Source organism: Schistocerca nitens, chromosome 12, assembly GCF_023898315.1.
Source record: "Schistocerca nitens isolate TAMUIC-IGC-003100 chromosome 12, iqSchNite1.1, whole genome shotgun sequence".
In the NCBI taxonomy this organism is placed as follows: Eukaryota; Metazoa; Arthropoda; class Insecta; order Orthoptera; family Acrididae; genus Schistocerca; species Schistocerca nitens.
In genome coordinates this window covers 98,160,951-98,183,429 of record NC_064625.1, presented here as the reverse complement: position 1 = coordinate 98,183,429, position 22,479 = coordinate 98,160,951, and the positions used below count along the sequence as shown (strand labels likewise).

General features: G+C 40.7%; 1 protein-coding gene across 1 annotated transcript in view; it reads right to left on the bottom strand.

The window, feature by feature from the left end:
- Positions 1-9,796: 9,796 nt before the first annotated feature.
- Positions 9,797-22,479, bottom strand: part of LOC126215018 (probable cytochrome P450 304a1) — a 117,105-nt gene continuing 104,422 nt past the window's right edge. The window contains exons 8-10 of the mRNA XM_049941641.1: positions 18,039-18,180; positions 12,207-12,400; positions 9,797-10,199 (exon numbers count right to left, since the gene is read on the bottom strand). Of these exons, the coding sequence (XP_049797598.1) occupies positions 12,228-12,400; positions 18,039-18,180 (315 nt within the window). The 3' untranslated portion in view covers positions 9,797-10,199; positions 12,207-12,227. The remainder of the gene's footprint in view (positions 10,200-12,206; positions 12,401-18,038; positions 18,181-22,479) is intronic.

Below are 22,479 nucleotides of genomic sequence, written 5' to 3'. Positions count from 1 at the left end.
CCCACATCCTTTCGTCTTTCCCTATCTTTCCCTCTTTCCTGATGAAGCAACCATTGGTTGCGAAAGCTTGAATTTTGTGTGTATGTTTGTGTTTGTTTGTGTGTCTATCGACCTGCCAGCGCTTTTATTTTTATTTGTTGTTTGTAGAGGGTGAGGCAAATAAAAGTGCCCCGGAGAACAGAGTTCCAGGCTACAAAGAAACACAATAGAGGAAAGTACTAACGTGACTATAGCAGATGCTGAATGTGACCAATATCCACCTCTTGACTCTTTTGCACCCTGGTCAGCAAGTTTCTGAAAGCGGAATGAAACTGGACTGCTGGAAACCTTACACTTGAGAGCTACCCACAAAAAGTAATTGCACACTGACAGATCAAATGACCTGGGTGACCAGATATGGTCATGACCCTCCTGATCTCTGCTAACAAATCTGTCAGGTGTGAGGATTATGTAAAAATGCTTCAAGGTTTAGCTGGCCATATGGATAATTGCTCCATCTTGTTGGAAGTAACTGTAGGTCTTTTCCTCCTCTATTAACGTTGCCACAAATTCACGTCCAATCATATCCACTCATCCGGGTCACTTTTATTTGCCCCACCCTGTATGATAGTTCTTAAAATCCCTCTAATACAAAATCCTCTCATAGGAAAAAGAATTAAATAGGTCTTGTCATTAATAATTAGGTGCAGTATTGTTTGATGTTAGCACCAATTTCATCTAATTTATTATTTTTGCTAGAAGTGCAAAAATCTACATTTGATAGATGTAGTACATAAAGGAGATATAATTAAAAATTGGTGAAGTGTTACCTCAGAGTGAACACAAGTCACTCCACAACAGAAGTTACATGTTGGTCCAAAAATTTATCCATGTGGCTATTTCTGGTTCGATAACATTTAAAATATACTGGAAAGTTCATTACAATATTCGTTACTGTTTGAAAAAAGTGCTCTAGATATTTTTTGAGTTTTTAATAGAACTGTTAAAAGTATCTACAGAATCAATGCTCTGCATTCATAAAACATATTCCATATCACTTCTTCTTTTTCCTGCCAATAACCACATTTCTGTGGTGAACAAACCACAATCACCATCATCAGATTGATGCAGGGAACATGTTTACACTTCACATCACAGTAGGTAATGCACTCTGAGTTGTGAACAGTTGCATGTTAAATACTCCCAGTGAGCAGCAACCAGTGGTGTGTCAACACTGATACTGCAGAGTAAATGTAAAGAGGGTTCTGGTGAGCAGCAAGGTGCAATGTGGCAGCAGTGAGCAGCAAGGTGCCAGCAGCAAAGCTGCCACCATAAATGTACCCTTAGATTAGCTACAGAAGACTATAGTACAAGCCCCCACATAAAGCACATGTGCCAAAGCTAGTGAGCTATCACTCGCCAACCAGCAAGAGTTCTTTAAGGTATGACGTTCTAAAAAAAATCAAGTTATTTTCCTAGTTGCTAGTGTTTCATCTCATTGTTTGAACATCAGATGATAAGTGATTCTACATCATAGAGTGGTAATGAGACCTTTTGTGACTTGGGCACAGGAGCACCTCAGAAAACTAGCTATGGCAGACACGAACGTCCTAATCCAATGTTGGAGTAAATATCCCCTATCATTATTGCTAAAACCAAGACTCATACTTAAATTTGACAGAGTACAGGACATCTGGCAGTCCAGATGATGTTTCTAGACTTGATTCTAAGAATCATTGTAATTTTAAATACTTTTTAAACCAGTGGCTCCAAACAATCGCAGACACTTGGCTGTGCGCTGTCTTCCCACACAGTGTTCACATGGTTTGTCTGCCAAATCAATTTACCGTCTTCAATTAGGAGCTCTATGCCAACTTCAAGGCACCAGTGCAAATGAGAAGAGATTGAGGCAAGGACTTCCTTCTATGCTCAGGGTCCCTTAGTGGCCTCGAGAAGGAATGAAGATCAGAGTTTAACATCCAGTCGACAGTGCGGTCATTAAAGATGGAGCACAATCTTGCATCACAGAAGGATTGGGAAGGAAATCAGCCATGCCCTTTTCAAAGGAACCATCATGTGAAACCTAAATCTGGATCACGAGACAGGCACTTGAACCATCAAACCTCTGAATGCAAGTCCAGTCTGCTAACCAACAGGTATCAATCCATTTGGCCCCAGAGCATGTGGGAAACAATGGGAATGAGGGAGCTGTCAATGTGCCCAGGAACACCAGTGAGTGACACAAGAATTCAGTGTCACACACTATTACCTCATACACTCAAACAATTATCCTGTGTCAGTGGTAAGATGAATGGTTGACAATACAAATTGAATTGATAAACTACAACATCATCCCAGACACTCACATGGAATGGACTGATGTTCAAAAAGGGTTGTTTTTCATGTGGACTTAAACGCAAAAAAAAAAAAAATATATATATATATATACACTCCTGGAAATTGAAATAAGAACACCGTGAATTCATTGTCCCAGGAAGGGGAAACTTTATTGACACATTCCTGGGGTCAGATACATCACATGATCACACTGACAGAACCACAGGCACATAGACACAGGCAACAGAGCATGCACAATGTCGGCACTAGTACAGTGTATATCCACCTTTCGCAGCAATGCAGGCTGCTATTCTCCCATGGAGACGATCGTAGAGATGCTGGATGTAGTCCTGTGGAACGGCTTGCCATGCCATTTCCACCTGGCGCCTCAGTTGGACCAGCGTTCGTGCTGGACGTGCAGACCGCGTGAGACGACGCTTCATCCAGTCCCAAACATGCTCAATGGGGGACAGATCCGGAGATCTTGCTGGCCAGGGTAGTTGACTTACACCTTCTAGAGCACGTTGGGTGGCACGGGATACATGCGGACGTGCATTGTCCTGTTGGAACAGCAAGTTCCCTTGCCGGTCTAGGAATGGTAGAACGATGGGTCTGATGACGGTTTGGATGTACCGTGCACTATTCAGTGTCCCCTCGACGATCACCAGTGGTGTACGGCCAGTGTAGGAGATCGCTCCCCACACCATGATGCCGGGTGTTGGCCCTGTGTGCCTCGGTCGTATGTAGTCCTGATTGTGGCGCTCACCTGCACGGCGCCAAACACACATACGACCATCATTGGCACCAAGGCAGAAGCGACTCTCATCGCTGAAGACGACACGTCTCCATTCGTCCCTCCATTCACGCCTGTCGCGACACCACTGGAGGCGGGCTGCACGATGTTGGGGCATGAGCGGAAGACGGCCTAACGGTGTGCGGGACCGTAGCCCAGCTTCATGGAGACGGTTGCGAATGGTCCTCGCCGATACCCCAGGAGCAACAGTGTCCCTAATTTGCTGGGAAGTGGCGGTGCGGTCTCCTACGGCACTGCGTAGGATCCTACGGTCTTGGCGTGCATCCGTGCGTCGCTGCGGTCCGGTGCCAGGTCGACGGGCACGTGCACCTTCCGCCGACCACTGGCGACAACATCGATGTACTGTGGAGACTTCACGCCCCACGTGTTGAGCAATTCGGCGGTACGTCCACCCGGCCTCCCGCATGCCCTCTATACGCCCTCGCTCAAAGTCCGTCAACTGCACATACTGTTCACGTCCACGCTGTCGCGGCATGCTACCAGTGTTAAAGACTGCGATGGAGCTCCGTATGCCACGGCAAACTGGCTGACACTGACAGCGGCGGTGCACAAATGCTGCGCAGCTAGCGCCATTCGACGGCCAACACCGTGGTTCCTGGTGTGTCCGCTGTGCCGTGCGTGTGATCATTGCTTGTACAGCCCTCTCGCAGTGTCCGGAGCAAGTATGGTGGGTCTGACACACCGGTATCAATGTGTTCTTTTTTCCATTTATATATATATATATATATATATATATATATATATATATATATATATATATATATATATATATATATAATCTGGTATACTTTAATAAGTTCCAGAGTGGCTGGTAATACTGTCTTTCTTACAAGGGAACATTCCCAAGTGTGAATGAAACTTGGCAGGCATGTAAATTGGTCAAAATAATTCAATGAGTATTTTTCATTCTTGCCCAATTTCATGTTTAAGGGGTAAAACATACCCCGAAAGCTAATTTGGCATATTTTGTTTAGGGGGAATATTTTTGAAAGCATGATATATAAAAAATAGTGTTTTATATAGAAGGTGAAATGTAGTTAACATTCTTGAAAACTGTATAATCAACTTTTGTACTACTGTAATCTGACATTTTGGAAAATATGTATCCACCATTAACTAATTTTGAAAAATGAAAACTTTTGTTACAACATAAATTAAAGAAGCTTTCCTGCTACAGCCATCCATGTGTAATAAAACTGGTTTCTAAAATATTATTTTTGGAAAATAAGCTGTACACAATGTGCTGCTGGAGCATTTTCAGCATACCTAATTAAAATATCTCAGTGTTCATTATTATTCTAATTATTTGTTTTACTTATTTTTATTTTATGTTTTAAATTGTTATTTTCCCATTTTAAACTCATGTTACTTTAGTTTACCATTTTAGATATGTGTATTTTGTTAGCTGAAAATAATAAGTAACTCATTATTATAATACAAAATCACTACAATAATGACAAAAGGAGGGCCAGCATTGTTCATTGAAGTAGAAATCTTTATATCTGTTGCAAATCAATTTCAATCACTGCATGACCATCTTCAGTGCTAGTATTAATGCCCTGTGGACTCACAAATACAGGCAGTAAAATTGCAATCTCTGCACATGTCAATGAAGGTACAAATGCAGATCAATTCCAAATTGGTTTGCAATGTAAATAGAAATTTATGCTTCCATTACCCATGGTGACCCTCCTTTTGTTGTTAATACTGGTGTGGTGGTCATTGTGAACCAACTCTAGATGGGAGCTCAAAAAAAAAAATCAATGATTATCTCTAGAGTAATGCTTAAAACATTACATTTTTTATACCATGTACATAAAATGAATGAAATTCTTTCACATAATATACATGATGGACAACATAAAATAATTTGTTTTATATTGTGCTGCCCATGGCAAGATTCTCAAAATGTGGTGGGCAATCCTCTAAATATCCTGATTTGTACCACGCATAATTTAGGACACTGAAAAACTTTGGTGAATGAATTGATTATGAGACAGACCTCTCCAGCTGCTGAATCTGTGAGGATAACAGCTTCAGTAACAGTATTTTGCACAGTTTAATGTGCCAAAGGGTAGGATTACAAAGTTTTGGATTTTAATACACACATCAAAAAAAGTTTTGTATCACCTCGGTTCCAAGAGTTCTCGAACCTGTACAGAAAATTGGAATAGATATCAACATAAACATCATTTCCATCCTTTTTACTGCTCACGAAAACCACACATGGCATGTTGTACCACCATACAGCGAGAACTTCGGAGGAAGTGGTACAGATTACTGTACACACCGATACCTGTAATACCCAGCAGCATGTCCTCTTGCACTGATGCATGCCTGTGTCTGTCATGGCATACTATCCACAAGTTCATCAAGGCACTGTTGGCCCAGATTGTCCCACACCTCAACAGCAATTCGGTGTTGATCCCTCAGAGTGGTCGGTGGGTCATGTCATCCATAAACAGCCCTTTTCAATCTGTCCCAGGCATGTTCGATAGGTTTCAGGTCTGGAGAACGTGCTTGCCACTCTAGTCGAGCGATGTCATTATCCTGAAGGAAGTCATTTACAAGATGTGCACGATGGGGCTGCGAATTGTTGTCCATGAAGATGAATGCCTTGCTGTTATGCTGCCGATATGGTCGCACTATCGGTCAGAGGATGGCATTCACGTATCGTACAGCCGTTATGGCACCATCCGTGACCACCAGCGGGGTACGTCAGCCCCACATAATGACACCCCAAAACAGCATGGAACATGACATCCTGTGGCTGTGCGAAAAGCATTATTCAACATAGTGGCTTTGCTGTCAGGGTTCCTCAGAGCCATAATTCGTAGGTAGTGGTCATCCACTGCAGTAGCAGCCCTTAGGCAGCCTGAGTGAGGCTTGTCATCGACAGTTCCTGTCTCTCTGTATCTCCTCCATGTCCGAACAACATCGCTTTGGTTCACCCCGAGATGCCTGGACACTTCCCTTGTTGGGAGCCCTTCCTGGCACAATGTAACAATGTGGACGTGATCGAACCACAGTATTGACCATCTAGGCATGGTTGCACTACAGGCAACACGAACTGTGCTTCTCCTTCCTGGTGGAATGACTGGAACTGATCAGCTGTATGTGCCCCTCTATCTAATAGGCACTGCTCATGAATGGTTGTTTACATCTTTGGGTGGGTTTAGTGACATCTCTGAACAGTCAGAGGGACTGTGTCTGTGATACAATATCCACAGTCAACGTCTGCCTCTACGAGTTCTGGGAACTAGGGTGATGCAAAACTTTTTTTGATGTGTGTATTTGAACAGGTGTGACTATGCAATAGGTGCAGGTGCATCACAGGCTGACAGTGGCTCAATAAACAGACTGACAGTGGTGCAATAATACTCAGGGAACAAAACCCTATGAGAGGAAACAAAAGCTCACCGTGCTGGTCAATCTACAGGAAGCAGAAAGTCTGACACCACATAGAGAAGAGCACAGGGTGAACTTGGCACACTGTTGGTGCAAGTGGCGGAACACACAGCAACCACAGTTGACATGAAGCGCAAGATGAGGTCTGCAGTGGCTCAACCCAGCATAAGCCCTGCCCATCTGGCTTTCTACCATCTGCAGGCATAAGCTTCTATCAGCAGGTCTGTTCTCATGTCATGTGCACCTTCCGTGGGAGGTTTCTGCACTATTTCACTGTGCTACCTGTGCCGTCCCTTCTGTTTCCATCACAGTGCCTGCTAGCAGGGAGTCTAAACTAATCTTAGGCCAATACACCACAAATACAACTTTCCTACTTTACAAACTGCCTATTGGCTTCTGTCTCGGGTTCTTCGGCCGACGTTCATCTAATGATTTTTCTGTCGTTTCGCCAGTATGAGTGGCTGGCATTGTCAAAGCTTCACCCTCCAGTGCCGGTGGTGAACTGGAGCCAAGTTCGCGGCCGCAGACTATATGTACCTGGCGCGCCAACGACCGAGGGCTTCTCCGCGGTCATTTCCAGTGCGGTTCTCCTCTTGCTACCTGCGACGGTCGTTCGCTGCAGTACGGGAAGCCAGGATCCATTTACCTTAAGGCTTTCCTCTTTCTTGTTCAAACTGTTCGCGTGTTTTTGTATTTCTACAGCTTCCCTAAACAAGCGCGTGTGATAGTGCTTCTCTACAGCCAGAACTTCCGTGTCGGCGAATTTTATTACGTGGTCGGTCTCATTCAGTGCGTGCTCTGCCACGGCCGATTTCTCCACCTGCCCCAACCTGCAATGTCGCTTATGCTCTTTGATCCTGGTGTTAATGGATCGTCCAGTCATTCCGACAAACTTTTCTGCATTTGCATGGTATACGGTATATTCCCGACATTGCAAGTGGGTCTCTTTTCTCCTTCGCCGATCTAAGACACTCTTTGATCTTCCTTGTCGGTTTGAAAATCGTCTTTACGCCATGTTTGCGCAATATACGGCCGATTCTGTCCGTCACTCTGGGAATGTATGGCAGAAAGGCCGTACCCGACATTTCTTTTTCTGGTTCCTTACTTTGCCGAGTGTTTGGCTCTGTTACACTTCTAATGTAATTTGTTAATAAAGCTATTTATTGAGAACAGATACTATTTTTGACAAAACAGCATTTAGTTATTTTACTTGTGAAGTATTAACTTTATGAGCAAGAATTTCATGCTTGTACACAATCTACATACAGTTTCATACATATAACCTCCTCTTTCTGATCTCATATTTGCAGCTGATTATACCTGTTTCCCTTCCCCACTACGGTGTAATTTCCTGCCACACTGCTGAGTATGAACACACTCTACTTTAGTTACGCATTAGAGAATTTTGCTGCCTATATCAAGAATTACAGGATTTTTTGAGTACTAAATTTTAGTTGATAAGGCTGCCTCAAAGTGCTTTGCACTTAAGTAGGTTTCACAATATATTGTTTACATTTTCAGCACAGGATTTTCTCAGCTAACATTTCCCCTAGTCTCAGGGTACAGATATTTTGTGGAATTAAATTTGGGATTTTTCCTTTTATAGTCAGAGGTATGAAGATTTTATGTACTGTTATCTATAAATGACTAAATGTCTTGCAAGTTAATTTTATTTTAAAAATTATGTCTTTCAAATAAAGCGCAGGTGCGTGTTTCCACATGTATGACATAATGTGTTACTGTAAGTATTTATTTTGGGTTGTATTATTGTTTGTTTTCAGCCTGCCTTTAACCTAGTGTTCATCTCTCATTGATCTGAAGATCTGCCTGGAATGACATGTGGATCAGGGTCCACATTAAACCATTGAGTCACATAAAATAATAATAATAACAATAATAATAATAATTATTATTATTATTTTATTTTTATTCATGTCACAACAATTATGGCACAAAGTGACCAACACAACATGGACTGCTCATGGAAAGCCTGATGGTGGTTGATGTTAAGACTTGTAAATCAACAACATTCATTAACAATGAATTAATTAATTTTTCTGTAAAGTCTCTGCAGAATGTTTTAATGTTAATGGTATCCCCAGACTGAAAGCACATCTTTAATGTTGAGGTAATGAATTTTTATGGTCATATAAACCAGCTGAAAATCATTTCAAATGTTTGAAAGAATAGTAAACAAGTAATGTACTAAAATTAAGTACACATTAAGACTATATTACAATTTCTGCTGTGAAGAACCCTCTTACTGTGTAACTGCCTCAATATGTTGTTTGTGTAGCTCTAATCTCTATAGTAAACTATACTAAAGGTGTCAGGACCAGATGAAACTACGAGCGTCTATCCACAAATGTGAGTTCTTTGATTGCTCTGGGAGGTAGCTCAGTGGAATTACAACATATGAAATATTAATTCACTTTATTATATGAACAATCCAAATATTTACTTAAACAGATAAAATCCTTTGCCACAGGAGTGCTTGATAATGTACAATTGTCACTGACTATTAAAGGATCAGCTGATGCCCTAATTAACAAACTGTTCTCTTGAAGTACAGTGTTCAACATTTACAAAAGTACATTTTCATCTGGGACTTGAGTAATTCTTTAGTCGTACTCGGTGATGCTGACTGCTTCAATTGAAATTACGAATTGATGCAGAGCACTTCCATGCTCAGCTCTATATTGACCTCCACGTGAGGGTACTGCAATACTGAGAGAGACGTGGCCTTCAGGAGCACCTCCCATTCATCGTTGCAAATTGAAACAAGACCTCACTAACATCTGTGGTATCGATGCGTATTGCTGACTTCGGTGTGGCACTGCTATCTCTAGACAATGTCATAAAAGATTCATAGCTGGCAGAGCATACAACAATTTTGACAGCTTCTGATATCCCTGAGAAACAGCAGATGTCTGTCCTTCATAAGCTGCCACAAATTTTCAGTTTTGCCCCATAAATGTAAAGTGCACTTTTAAAACAGCAAGGAACTATGCAATGTAAGAACACTTTTTATCGCCCATATAACTTTTTTTTTTTTTTTTTTTTAACATTATGTACCAATACCATATGTGTTGTCACTTCCAAACTAAAAGCTACACTTTGAATTCAGTGCATTGATTCTAGATAATAATGACTATCCACAAAATCAGGAAATCAGTGGCAAATAGGTTGCGAAGGACCTGTTCTCATAGCAGTGATGTGTGGATGATTTATGTAATGCCAATTACACTAAACATAAAATTAGGTGCTTCAACTCTTTATTCACAAATAATGGAAGTCTACAACTGTTAGAAACACATATAAAATAGTTCTTCACCAATTTTAGAGTTTTGGTCTTTTGATGAAAACTGTCACATGCTGATTTGTGCAGTCTGTCCTGTCAAAATAGTTTTATTCACTAATAACACTAAACAAATCCATAAAAACTGTTGACCTGGAAGTGTTCAAGAATTTACTGGCACAATTTTGTATTAATTTTGCATTAACTTTGTCCTCAGCAGCAGTATTGTGTTCAACACCTACACACATGGTCATCTAAGTGTCTGTATCCAGTACATAAAGAAAGCAATGAGATGCGTGTGTTCTGCTGCATTGGTAGGTCCTGCAAAATCCTGAGTATCTCCTTGGGAATCATAGTAGTCACCTGAGGAAATAAAATTTAATTTTGTTATTGTTTGTAGAAAACAATATAGACAATAGCACCACACACACACACACACACACACACACACACACACACACACACACACACACACACAGAGAGAGAGAGAGAGAGAGAGAGAGAGAGAGAGAGAAGAGAGGATTTGCTACAGCTGAACATCATGATGTTTCCTCTAGGTGTTTTGCCTGTTTTTCAAAATATTCTACCGATACGTTACTCAAAAATATTCTCATCATACAACTAACACTGTAGCATCCTTCTGATCTCTATGCAAATGTCAGGCTTATAATCACTTGAAGCTACAGTTGTGTAGCCTTAATCCTGTTTTTTATATATATTTCTCTGGAAGGAAGAGTGGAGACAAAATATGTAGAAAAGAAGGGTAGCATTTATGGTCCAATCTATGATGTGACGTAATATGCTTTTCAAAACTCTGGCTTAAAGCTGAGCAACCTTTCAGTAACTCATATTACAAATTATAGTGCTGGCTGCAACTATTTTAGAACTTTCAAAAGAGGTAGTGCTTCTATGATATTACTTAGGACTGGTACCCAGTTCTCTTGGGGGAAAAATGGGGTTGCCTTACAGTGGGGAAACACTTTGAGAATTCTCTTGTTTTGATTAGGCAGTAAAAACTAACCATGAACCACGTCTATGAGTACCAAATGGTATATCAGGATAAACTGGAGCAAATTATGATCCTCTAGATGACCAAAGGTGAAAAAATTATATTAGGTGGTGACTTAATAAACTAACTTGTCTACTAGTACATTATGTTTGACAAACATGGTCAAGTTACATACAAGAGTAACACTTCAGTTGATGCAGTATTTATTAATCCTACATCAGTACTCAGTTTACAAAATTTGCTCAACAGGCTTTCTGATCATGAAGGTTCTGTACTTCAAAAATAAAACAGGTGGACATTAGCAAAAACAGATCCTAATAATCTAAAAACATCTACAAGCCTTGATAAAAGACTCTGGCAATTTGATTTCATAAATGTAACTTAAGAGAGAACAGGGTTAAAACAGATGTGGACGGTGGCCTATGTCGGAACTATGAGATCACTCAGATCATTGCAGTGACTTGCTTATGGGATTTGAATTAAACGAGCTGCAGCGTTTTCCCCAGACAATTTAATGGTGCCCTGATGGTGAGACGAGCGGAAGCTTCAAACGTAGAGTGAAGATTCTGCAAAATGTTAGAGTGTAACTTCCTAGACTTGTACTATAACATTGAGAACTGTAGGGTCCCCTTAGATGGTCAAATGTACACTACTCAGGTAATTGACTGAATATCAGGTGCACATAACGGATTTTTTAATCACGAGACTCTCCATACAGTCCGAATAACAATAGCTGTTAGAGACCCCAAAATATTAAAGTAAGATCCATAGAAATGCCCCTCCAGGTGAGAGTATTAAAATCTTAGTGATTAACTGCCAAAAAAAATTGCAGCAAAGTACCTGGGTTTCTAGTGCTCCAAAAAGCTACTGAGCTCACATAATACTGAGTATAGGAGGTTAAGTGAAATTTAAGTGAAAATTGAAAGAGTAGGATAATGGGAAACATAGGTGGTGTATTCATTACAGTAGAGTCTCGGACTTGGATATAAAAACTGAAGCAGCATATGACATCCATTGGGCAAGACTTACCATCAATGGTGGACATACACTGAGTATTGAATCCTTCTATTGACTGCTTGACCCACTTCCAGATGTAACTAAAAAATTCGGTGAAAATCTCAACTGGCTAGTACACATTCCAAAATCACATTGTCATAAATGTCTCTACTATTTCCTTTACCCCTAAATTATATTCATTCTATCAGAACTTTCCAACCACATTGAAATGTATTATTAATTTTTAGCCTCTCTCCTGTGCCCTAATTTAATGATTATTAAGTGCATACCTTTCGGTATGGCTGTATTTTCATAATGTCTTAAATTATCCTACTTTCTCCGCGCACACAATAGTGGACATTTACCTTAGAAAGCGACACATCCTGTTAGCGAGGCACGAACTGTGCCCAGAATGTAGGAGCTGTCTCGATGACACCAGGAACGCTGCTGTCTGCCGAAGGCACTCCGTCTGACTTGATTGAAAAGTTCTGCAGGAGTGTTGAGAATGTGAGGAACAGGTTCTGCTTCGAAAAAGTCTCTCCAGCACACAGCCGCTTACCTGCAACATCCAGGGGAGCAGGTTCAAAAAATGGCTCTGAGCACTGTGGGGCTTAACATCTGAGGTCATCAGTCCCCTAGAATTTAGAACTACGTAAACCTAACTAACCTAAGGACATCACACACATCCATGCCCGAGGCAGGATTCGATCCTGCGACCGTAGTGGTCGCGTGGTTCCAGACTGAAGCGCCTAGAACCGCTTGGCCACACCAGCCGGCGGGGTGCAGGTGTGCATACTCTTCTTCCATTATGTGCAAATGGCTAGAAAGTCTTAAGGTTGTGCAGTATGATACAGACCAAAAATTGGGGTGTCAATACAACAGATTGTTCAGGCATGAACTTGAAGTACAAGTAAAATCAAATTCAACTGAGTAAGAAGTGAATTTATACTTTTATCTTGCATCTGTTTTACAAAGTGAGTGATACATATACTTGCAAATATCAAAAACAACATAAATAGGTTACATTAACTTCCATTGTTATCATTTATTATTTAGGCAAATCACAGTCCCACCAGCCTCAGACATGATGTTTTTGTTTATACATTGTTTGCATTTACAGAATCATTGTATTCTGGATTTCTGCACAGAAAGCATCTGCTCTCCTCTCTGTAACATCTTAACTGAATTCGTGGTTACCCTGGGGACATGAACAGCTGGTGCTGTCTGTTTTTCTCTTCATTAAAATGTGTATTAATACCTTTAATATCTTTAATTCTTCATATACAGCCCATTACAATCCTGAATGTCACGAATAGCATGAAGAATGTGGATACAATGTTTTAGACATATTGACTGCTGACAATGCTTTATTTCGTTTATATACACTGGGAGGGGGCAGGAGGGGAGGAAAAAAACACACACAACACACATCTGAGAGTTCAAAAATACAATAAATTTCTTATTGAATTTTGAAGTACATACAAACTTGTATTGATATTTGCACTTATAAGCACACTAAAGAAGCAGTATCAACATCTACACCTATCCTTTGCAAACCACCATGAAATGCGTGGCAGAGGGCACATTCCATAGTACCAGTTATTAGGGACTTTTATTCTCTCCATTTGCATATGGAACATGGGAAGAATGGTTGTTTAAATGCCTCTGTGCCTATTTTGTAATTAGTCTAATCTTGAAACTTCCTGGCAGATTAAGACTGTGTGCCGGACCGAGACTCGAACTCGGGACCTTTGCCTTTCGCAGGCAAGTGCTCTACCAACTGAGCTACCCAAGCACGACTCACTCCCCGTCCTCACAGCTTTACTTCTGCCAGTACCTCGTCTCCTACCTTCCAAATCTTGTACTAACGTTTCCTATGTGAGCAATATGTAGGGTGTTGTAGTATATCCTTATGAGTAATTACTCAAAACTGGTTCTTGAAACTTTGTATGTAGGCTTTTTCAGGGTAGTTTATGCCTATCTTCAAGAGTCTGCCAATTCAGGTCTTTAAACATCTCTGTGACACTCTTCCACAGGTCAAACAAACCTGTGACCATTCACGCTGTCTTTTTGAGGAGACACAAGCCATGGGATACCTCCTAAGATCATGTCTGACCTCCTTTTGCCCCCCATAGTCCAGCAACTTGATGTGGCATGGACTCAACATGTCACTGGAAGCCCCTGAAGAAATAATGAACCTTGCTGGCTCTACAGCCATCCATATATATTGAATTGTGATTTATTTGTCTCATAACATACATAACCTAAATCATTTGATTCAGGTGCAGGAGACATGTTTAATTGTGGTAAAATTTCACTATAAACAAAGAACAGCTGATTTTAACGGACAACATAATAATAATAAGACAATACATACATACAATAAAATCTAACACTTAATTACCCCTTGCTCAAATGATAATTGTGATATTAATGCCAGTGCAGGATTTTGTGCAAAAATTGACCTCTCGATTATATTCCATAAATGTTTGATGGGATTCATGCTGGGTGATCTGAGTGGCCAAATCATTTGCTCTAAATGTTCAGAAAGTTCATCAAACCTATCATGAACAATACCAGAGAAGGAAAGTTGCTACTCACCATATAGTGGAGATGCTGAGTCGTGATAGGCACAATAAAAAGATTCACACAATTAAAGCTTTCGGCCATTAAGGCCTTTGTCAGCAGTAGACACACACACAAACACAACTTGCACACATGTCTGCAGTCTCAGAGAGCTGAGACCACACTGTGAACAGCAGCACCAGTGCACGATGGGAGTGGCGACTGTGTGGGGGTAAGGAGGAGGCTGGGGTGGGGAGGGGAGGGGGAGGGATAGTATGGTGGGAGTGGCGGACAGTGAAGTGTTGCAGTTTAGACGGAGGGCAGCAGAGAAGCTGTGGAGGGGGAAGAGGGGTAAGTAGCGGAAAGGAGAGAAATAAAAGAAATTAAAAGACTGGGTGTGCCAGTGAAATGACGGCTGTGTAGTGCTGGAATGAGAACAGGGAGGGGGCTGGATGGGTGAGGAAAGTGACTAATGAAGGTTGAGGTCAGGAGGGTTAGGGGAACATGGGATATCATGAACAATTGTGTCATCCATAAAAATTGGGAACGTGAAGCCTATGAATGGCTGCAAATGGTCTTCAAGTAGTCAAACATAATCATTTCCAGTCCATGATTGGTTCAGTTGCGTCAGAGGACCAAATCCATTCCATGCAAACATAGCCCACACCACTGTGGAACCACCCACTAGCTCACACAGTGCCTTGTTGACAATCTCGGTCCATGACTTAGTGTAGTCTGCACCACACTGTTCAGCTGGATCAGAGGACCAAATCCACTCCATGCAAAAACAGCCCACACCATTATGGAGCCACCAATAGCTTGCACTGTGCCTTGTTGACAACTTCAGTCCATGGCTGCACCACACTCAAAACGTACCATCAGCTATTACCAATTGAAGTCAGGACTCTTCGGACCAGGCCACAGTTTCCCAGTCATCTAGGGTCCAGTTGACATGATCATGAGCACAGGAGAGGTGCTGCAGGCAATATTATGCTATTATCAAAGGCACTAGCATTGTTTGTCTGCTGCCATAGCCCATTAATGGCAAATTTTGCCACTCTGTCCTGACGGATATGTTCAGGGTGCATCCCACATTATAACCTCAGTGCATACACTCAATATCTGCTGTTAGTTCTATTAGGTATGCGTTCCATGCACTTGAGCAATATTCTAGGATGTGAATCTTCCTGGCAGATTAAAACTGTGTGCCGGACCGAGACACGAACTCGGGACCTTTGCCTTTCGCGGGCAAGTGCTCTACCTGGAGGAGAGCTTCTGTAAAGTTTGGAAGGTAGGAGACGAGGTACTGGCAGAAGTGGAGCTGTGAGGACGGGGCGTGAGTCGTGCTTGGGTAGCTCAGTTGGCAGAGCACTTGCCCGCGAAAGGCAAACGTCCCGAGTTCGAGTCTCGGTCTGGCACACAGTTTTAATCTGCCAGGAAGTTTCCATATCAGCGCACACTCTGCTGTAGAGTGAAAATTTCATTCTAGAAACATCCCCCAGGCTGTGGCTAAGCCAAGTCTCCGCAATATCCTTTCTTTCAGGAGTGCTAGTTCTGCAAGGTTCGCAGGAGAGCTTCTGTAAAGTTTGGAAGGTAGGAGACAAGGTACTGGCAGAAGTGGAGCTGTGAGGACGGGGCGTGAGTCGTGCTTGGGTAGCTCAGTTGGTAGAGCACTTGCCCGCGAAAGGCAAAGGTCCCGAGTTCAAGTCTCGGTCCGGCACACAGTTTTAATCTGCCAGGAAGTTTCCATATCAGCGCACACTCCGCTGTAGAGTGAAAATTTCATTCTAGAAACATCCCCCAGGCTGTGGCTAAGCCAAGTCTCCGCAATATCCTTTCTTTCAGGAGTGCTAGTTCTGCAAGGTTCGCAGGAGAGCTTCTGTAAAGTTTGGAAGGTAGGAGATGAGGTACTGGCAGAAGTGAGCTGTGAGGACGGGGCGTGAGTCGTGCTTGGGTAGCTCAGTTGGTAGAGCACTTGCCCGCGAAAGGCAAAGGTCCCGAGTTCGAGTCTCGGTCCGGCACACAGTTTTAATCTGCCAGGAAGTTTCATATCAGCGCACACTCTGCTGTAGAGTGATAATTTCATTCTAGGATGTGTTACACAAGTGATTCCTAAGCAATCTATTTTGTAGGCTGAATGCATTGCCCCAGTATTCTAACAATAAACTGAAATCTGCTACCTGACTTAACCACAACTGAGCCTAAGTCATCATTCCATTTCATTTCCCTACAAATTGTTACATACAGGTATCTGTATGTGTTTACCAATTCCAACTATAACTCACTGATATGGTAGTGACAGGATGCTATGTTTTTGATCAATTCTGTGACTAGTTTATACTGTAGTCATAAGACACTATGTTTTTTGATTTTGTGGAGTGCACTGTTTTACACTTCTGAGCCTTTAAAGCATGTTGCCAATCTTTGCATCATTTTGAAATCTTATCAAGATGTGACTGAAGATTTGTGCAGCCTCTTTCAGACTGTACTTCATTACTGATAACCGCACCAAGTGCAAAATGTCTGAGGCTAATAGTAATATTGTCCACACAGTCATTAACACAGGAACAGAAGAACAACTTCAGACAGCCAAGATTGCTATTATTGATTGTGATGGCTGGTGTCAGCAAACTACATTGTCATAATCAGATCTTCTGCAGTACATTACACTGAATCTTGACCAAATGCATCTTACATAACATATCACAGAACGATATTTCATGAACATGAGAATAACAGTATACCAGCAAAATGAGCCTGTATACTCAGTGCAATATGTATGTATGTTTATTATACTTGACTCGCTGATATACTATTGAATGCATGTTCGTATAATATTGTTCTATGATAAGACATGATGTAAGATGCATTTGGTAAAGATTCAGTGAAATGTATTGCAGAAGACATGATGGCAATGTAATTTCCTGAAACCAGTCATCACAATAAATGCAGTAAAACAATGATCCTGGCTGAAGTTGCACTTCTGTTTCTGCATTAATCTACATTGCCCCCTAACTTGACAAGTCAAGCACAGATGACAGTCATTAATATACAACACAAACTGCAAGGGACCCAACACACTTCCCTGGGGTACAACTGAAGTTATTTCTACATCTGTTGATGACTCTCCATCCAAGTTAACTTGCTGTGACCTCACTACCAAAAATTCCTCAGTTCAGTCACAAATTTCACTTGATGCCTCATACGATAATACTTTTGACAATGAGCGTAAACATAGTAATCAGTCAAATGCTTTTTGTAAATTGAGAAATATTGCCTCTATCTGACTGCCTTGACCTATGGCTTTCCATATGTCATGTGAGAAAAGTGTGAGTTGGGTCTCACATGATCAATGTTTTGAAATCCGTGATGGTTAGCATGGTGGAGGGCATTCTGTTTGAGATACCGAATGCTGGAGCTTCAAAACTATGGAAATTGCATAGGGAGAGATCAGGACTGTGTGGAGGATGTGCAAGAGTTTCCCAGCGAAACTTCTGCAGCGTGCTCAAAACAGCCTCGGCAACATGTGGGCTCTCTCTACAGCCAAATGCATTTTGGCCGGTATCTCTCTATCTCTAGTCCTATTCTTTATTTTATATCTATTATGCAGTAATCTTTTTATATACACATACCGGCTCCAAATGGCAGAGTAAAGTCTTTCTTGATGAGTTTTCCATCACTGTCCAAAAACCTCTCAGGCCTGAAGGTGTTTGGGTCACCCCATAGATCTCCATCCATGTGCATGCTATATAAGCACGTTATCACAATGGCACCCTGCAACACGAAAGGCACATGTTCAGTTTCTTCACACAGTGTATTCACTTATAGCTTGCATACAAGGAGGAAATTATTATTTTGACACAAACATCACTCTCAAATGAAAGTGAGGCACCATTCATTAGGATGTAGCATCAGGCTTTCAATATTCACTGAAGCTGAAGCCTGTAATGTAATCCCTTGAATCATGTTAGTTATTGTAAAAGAATGTTGTTCCAAAGATGACAGAAAGAGGCTCAAAACGAAAACAACAATGTGCACTAGTGTGCAGAACTTAACATTGAAAGTAGCTTTCACATGATGTGCCACAGCCAAATAACATATCTGGATGAAACTTGGACCATAGTAAAAAGAACTGCTACAGCATAGTACACAAAGTAACTGAAAGAAATACACAATGAGACAGCAGAAATGACACTTTTATTCAAAGACAATAATGACACAGGTATCATTGCAATTTATGATGGTCCTCTTGGCATTACAAAAGGTAAGAGATGGTTCTTAATGGGGTGTGTGATCACCACAGACAGGAACACATTCTCTCCAACATACTGACTGCACAGCTGGTAAGGAGTTCTCGTGATAAGGTGTTCCATTTCTTTACCAGCACAACCGACAACAGTTGGATGTCTGTTGTTGCATGTGGATGTCCTATGTCATTTCAACACTTTCCACACGTGCTCGATGAGATTTCAGTTGGGAGAATGGCCAGGCCAATCCACTCCCTGAATATCTTCTCATTACAAGAGCTCCTTCGCCTGTGCTCTCTGATGCAGTCACACTTTGTTATCCATACAAATGAAGTAAGGGCAGAACACAGCCCTGAAAAGGGAAGGAGTACTATATCACTGTAACACTGACTGGTATCTGTAGCCTGTTCAATGATCTGCAATGGTGCCAAGAGCAAAGGATAGGGCCCTTGCTCTTCTCAGATGGCAGCAGATTTATTATGTGCTGGTCTTCAAATCTTTGAACACAGTACAGACACCAGTCAGTGTTATTGTGACACAGTACACTGCCCCATGCGCGTATTTTCAGGGGTGCGTTCTGCCCTGACTTCATTTTTATGTATGACAAAGTGCAACCGCAACAAAGAGTGCAGGTTGAGGAGCTCTTGAAATGAGAAGATCCTGGCCATTCCTCCAACTTCAATCCCACTGAGCAGATGTGTAATGCACTGGGAAGATGTACTGCAGCATGTTCACACGCATCAACAACCATCCAGCAGCTGCCATCTGCAATGGTGGAGGAGTGGAAATCCCCACCACAAGAACTCCTTACCAGCTTTGTCACCAATGTGGGCACAGGTTGCAGAGTATCCTTTGCTGTCTGTGGTGATCACACACCCTATGAAGCACCATGTCCTGCATTTTGTAATCCATAATAAATGTGACTACAGTTTAATTATTGTCTTTGAATAGAAGTGTCATTTCACTAGTGCAGAAATGTTACTATTCAGTAGAAGAATTCATACGTGACAATCTGAAAATTTGAGCAGGAGAGAGCAAATACTTAGGACTGTTAATCTTAAAAGTTTGTTACTTTTTAAGAAAAATTATTAACTGCTTAATTAAGTAATTGGCTCTGAGCACTATGGGACTCAACTGCTGTGGTCATAAGTCCCCTAGAACTTAGAACTACTTAAACCTAACTAACCTAAGGACAGCACACAACACCCAGCCATCACGAGGCAGAGAAAATCCCTGACCCCGCCGGGAATCGAACCCGGGAACCCGGGCGTGGGAAGCGAGAACGCTACCGCACGACCACGAGATGCGGGCAATTAAGTAATTATTCAGTACTGTATATTATATTACTGGTATTATAAGGAAAACTGTAAATCATTTTTTGTGTTCTGACGAGTCTCCTATACTTCAAGTCAATGGCTTGAAATTGTATGTTACGAGACAATAAACTTCTATTTCTATTCCTTTAGTTAGCTATCTTCTGTACTATAATGTAGCACGTTCTTTCTACGTATGGTTCAAGTTTCATTGAGCTGTGTTACTTGGCAGTGACAAATTATGTGAAAGTTACTTTTGTCCTTAAGTTTTGCACACCAGTGTACAATCCTGTAAACACGAAACAGGATGCACAATCTAAACTAACACTTGTTAATCAAAACCACTTTATACTAATATTTATATAAATGAATGTTTCTTATCTGAAATATGAACAGACAGGTATGTGAGGCCAACAAAAATCTGCAATTCTTACTGTTTATTGTCCATGACATAACTAATACTACAATACTGACTGTGTTAGAAGTAGTTTGTTTGGAAATAGTGGAAGGTCTGGGATGGAATAACAATATGAATTATGACAGACTGATGCTCACTACACAGTGAAGTGGTTGAGCAGCAGACAGACACTTTTAAAAACAGTCTAAGTTAAAGGACAGTCATGCACACACAAGCCACACACACATGGCAACTGTAACCTCTGGACATTGAGTCACAACTGCAATGAGTAGCGATCTCAGCTGGGGAGGATAATATGGTTACAGAAGTGGTGTGGGGTAGCACCCTGAGGTGACAGCTGCCATCTGCGTGCGAATTATGCATGTATGAATGTGTGTGCATTTTTATAAGTATTAGTTAGTTATATATTCCACAGATCATTTGAATGATTCTTTTATCAAAATAATGTGAAATGAGTCAGTTTGCAGGAGATGTATACATGATGTGATTAGTGTGAAAACTTAAAATGAGTTTTTTCTTTCTTTTTTCCTTCCTTTTTTTTTACAGTTTGCCAGTTTTTAAATAGAAATTGTCCAGCAGATATTATTTTAGGTTAGATTTAAATTTTCCTTTACTACCTGTCTGACATTTTATGTTTTGGGGCAAACAATCCAAGATTTTTCTTCCTGCATATTGAACTCCTTTTTGAGCAACTGACCAATTTAATAATGGGTAACGAAGGTCATTTTTCCCTCTAGTGTTGAAGATATGGACTGTGATTCTCAAATTGTGATAGATTATTTATGATGAATTTCATTGGTGCATATATGTTCTGTGATGGTGCAGTTAAAATGCTTAGCTGCTTGAAGATGTCAAGACCAGATATTACTCTTACTGCACACTTTTGTGCAATCAATACTTCCTTTCTAAGTGATGAGTTACTCCAGAAAATTATTCCATAAGAAAACTTGTGTACTCAAAAATCTGACACCACAAATAATTATTTGTTTTAGGGCTTACATCCTCATTTTCTTCTTCATAAAGCAGCAGATCTTATCTTACTTCAACCTTGTATAATTCAAGAAATTATGTCTTTATTTAAAGTTATTTGTGTGGTAAGAAATCCAGAATTTTTTAATTTTAAAATGTAACTTTTTAAAAGATTCAGTTTTACTGTCCTGTTACCCTATCTTTTACATGTACACAAATGCATCACTTTCCTGCAAAATATTTTAGTTAGTGCATATTTCAAATTCAGAATTTGCGTTTATGGCAATTTCTTAATGGACAAATAATCACAAACAGTGAGGAAAGTTTGCACCCCCAATATTTGCATATAAAAATAGAGCCCACAAAAAAAGTCATTTAAAGAATATACTGCCACTTGTTAATCGAAATAGCTTCATGATCTAATATGTAAAGGTATTACCTAAAATTCCTATTTTTATGTTGTTATTGAATATGTACTAACTCTGTACACCATACTATATTTTGTAAAGACTTTCCTACAGCAACTTTTAACTAGGCATGATGCACAGTGCCACAGTCTGTTTTCATTTTGCTGTCAATCATAATATTTTAAAAAGTCAATCTCAATTAGAATCTGTTTAGCATTCAGTTGATAATATTTTGTAAAGTCAACCTCAGTTTAGCCTGCAATGAGTAGTTACCGGTACAGTCAGTCAGTAAAGTTAGTTAGTTATGAGCAGTTTTCAACAGCACTTAATTTGTGAAGTTTATCTTTGTTAAAATGGCATGGAATAAACCACAAATATCAATGGATTGTAAAATACCTGAATTCATTTTAATCCTAATTATCAGTACCTGTACACATGACCTGATAATCTGGACCTTGAAAAGGGCAGTACTACTTGTAACAATGACAATGGCTAAATTACATCACGGCAATATTTGAAAATTTTACACATTACGATCAGAGAGTACAACATAGAAAATCACAATTACATCTGCATATGAACATAACACTTGTTAGAAACAAACCTATATTGTATAACTTAAATTGGGATGCATGTTGTCACTAAGCTTACGGCGATCACATAGACTGAGGTCGCTGTTTACCTGCACTTGTTCAGCAGACCTCGGTGTGACGGGGCTT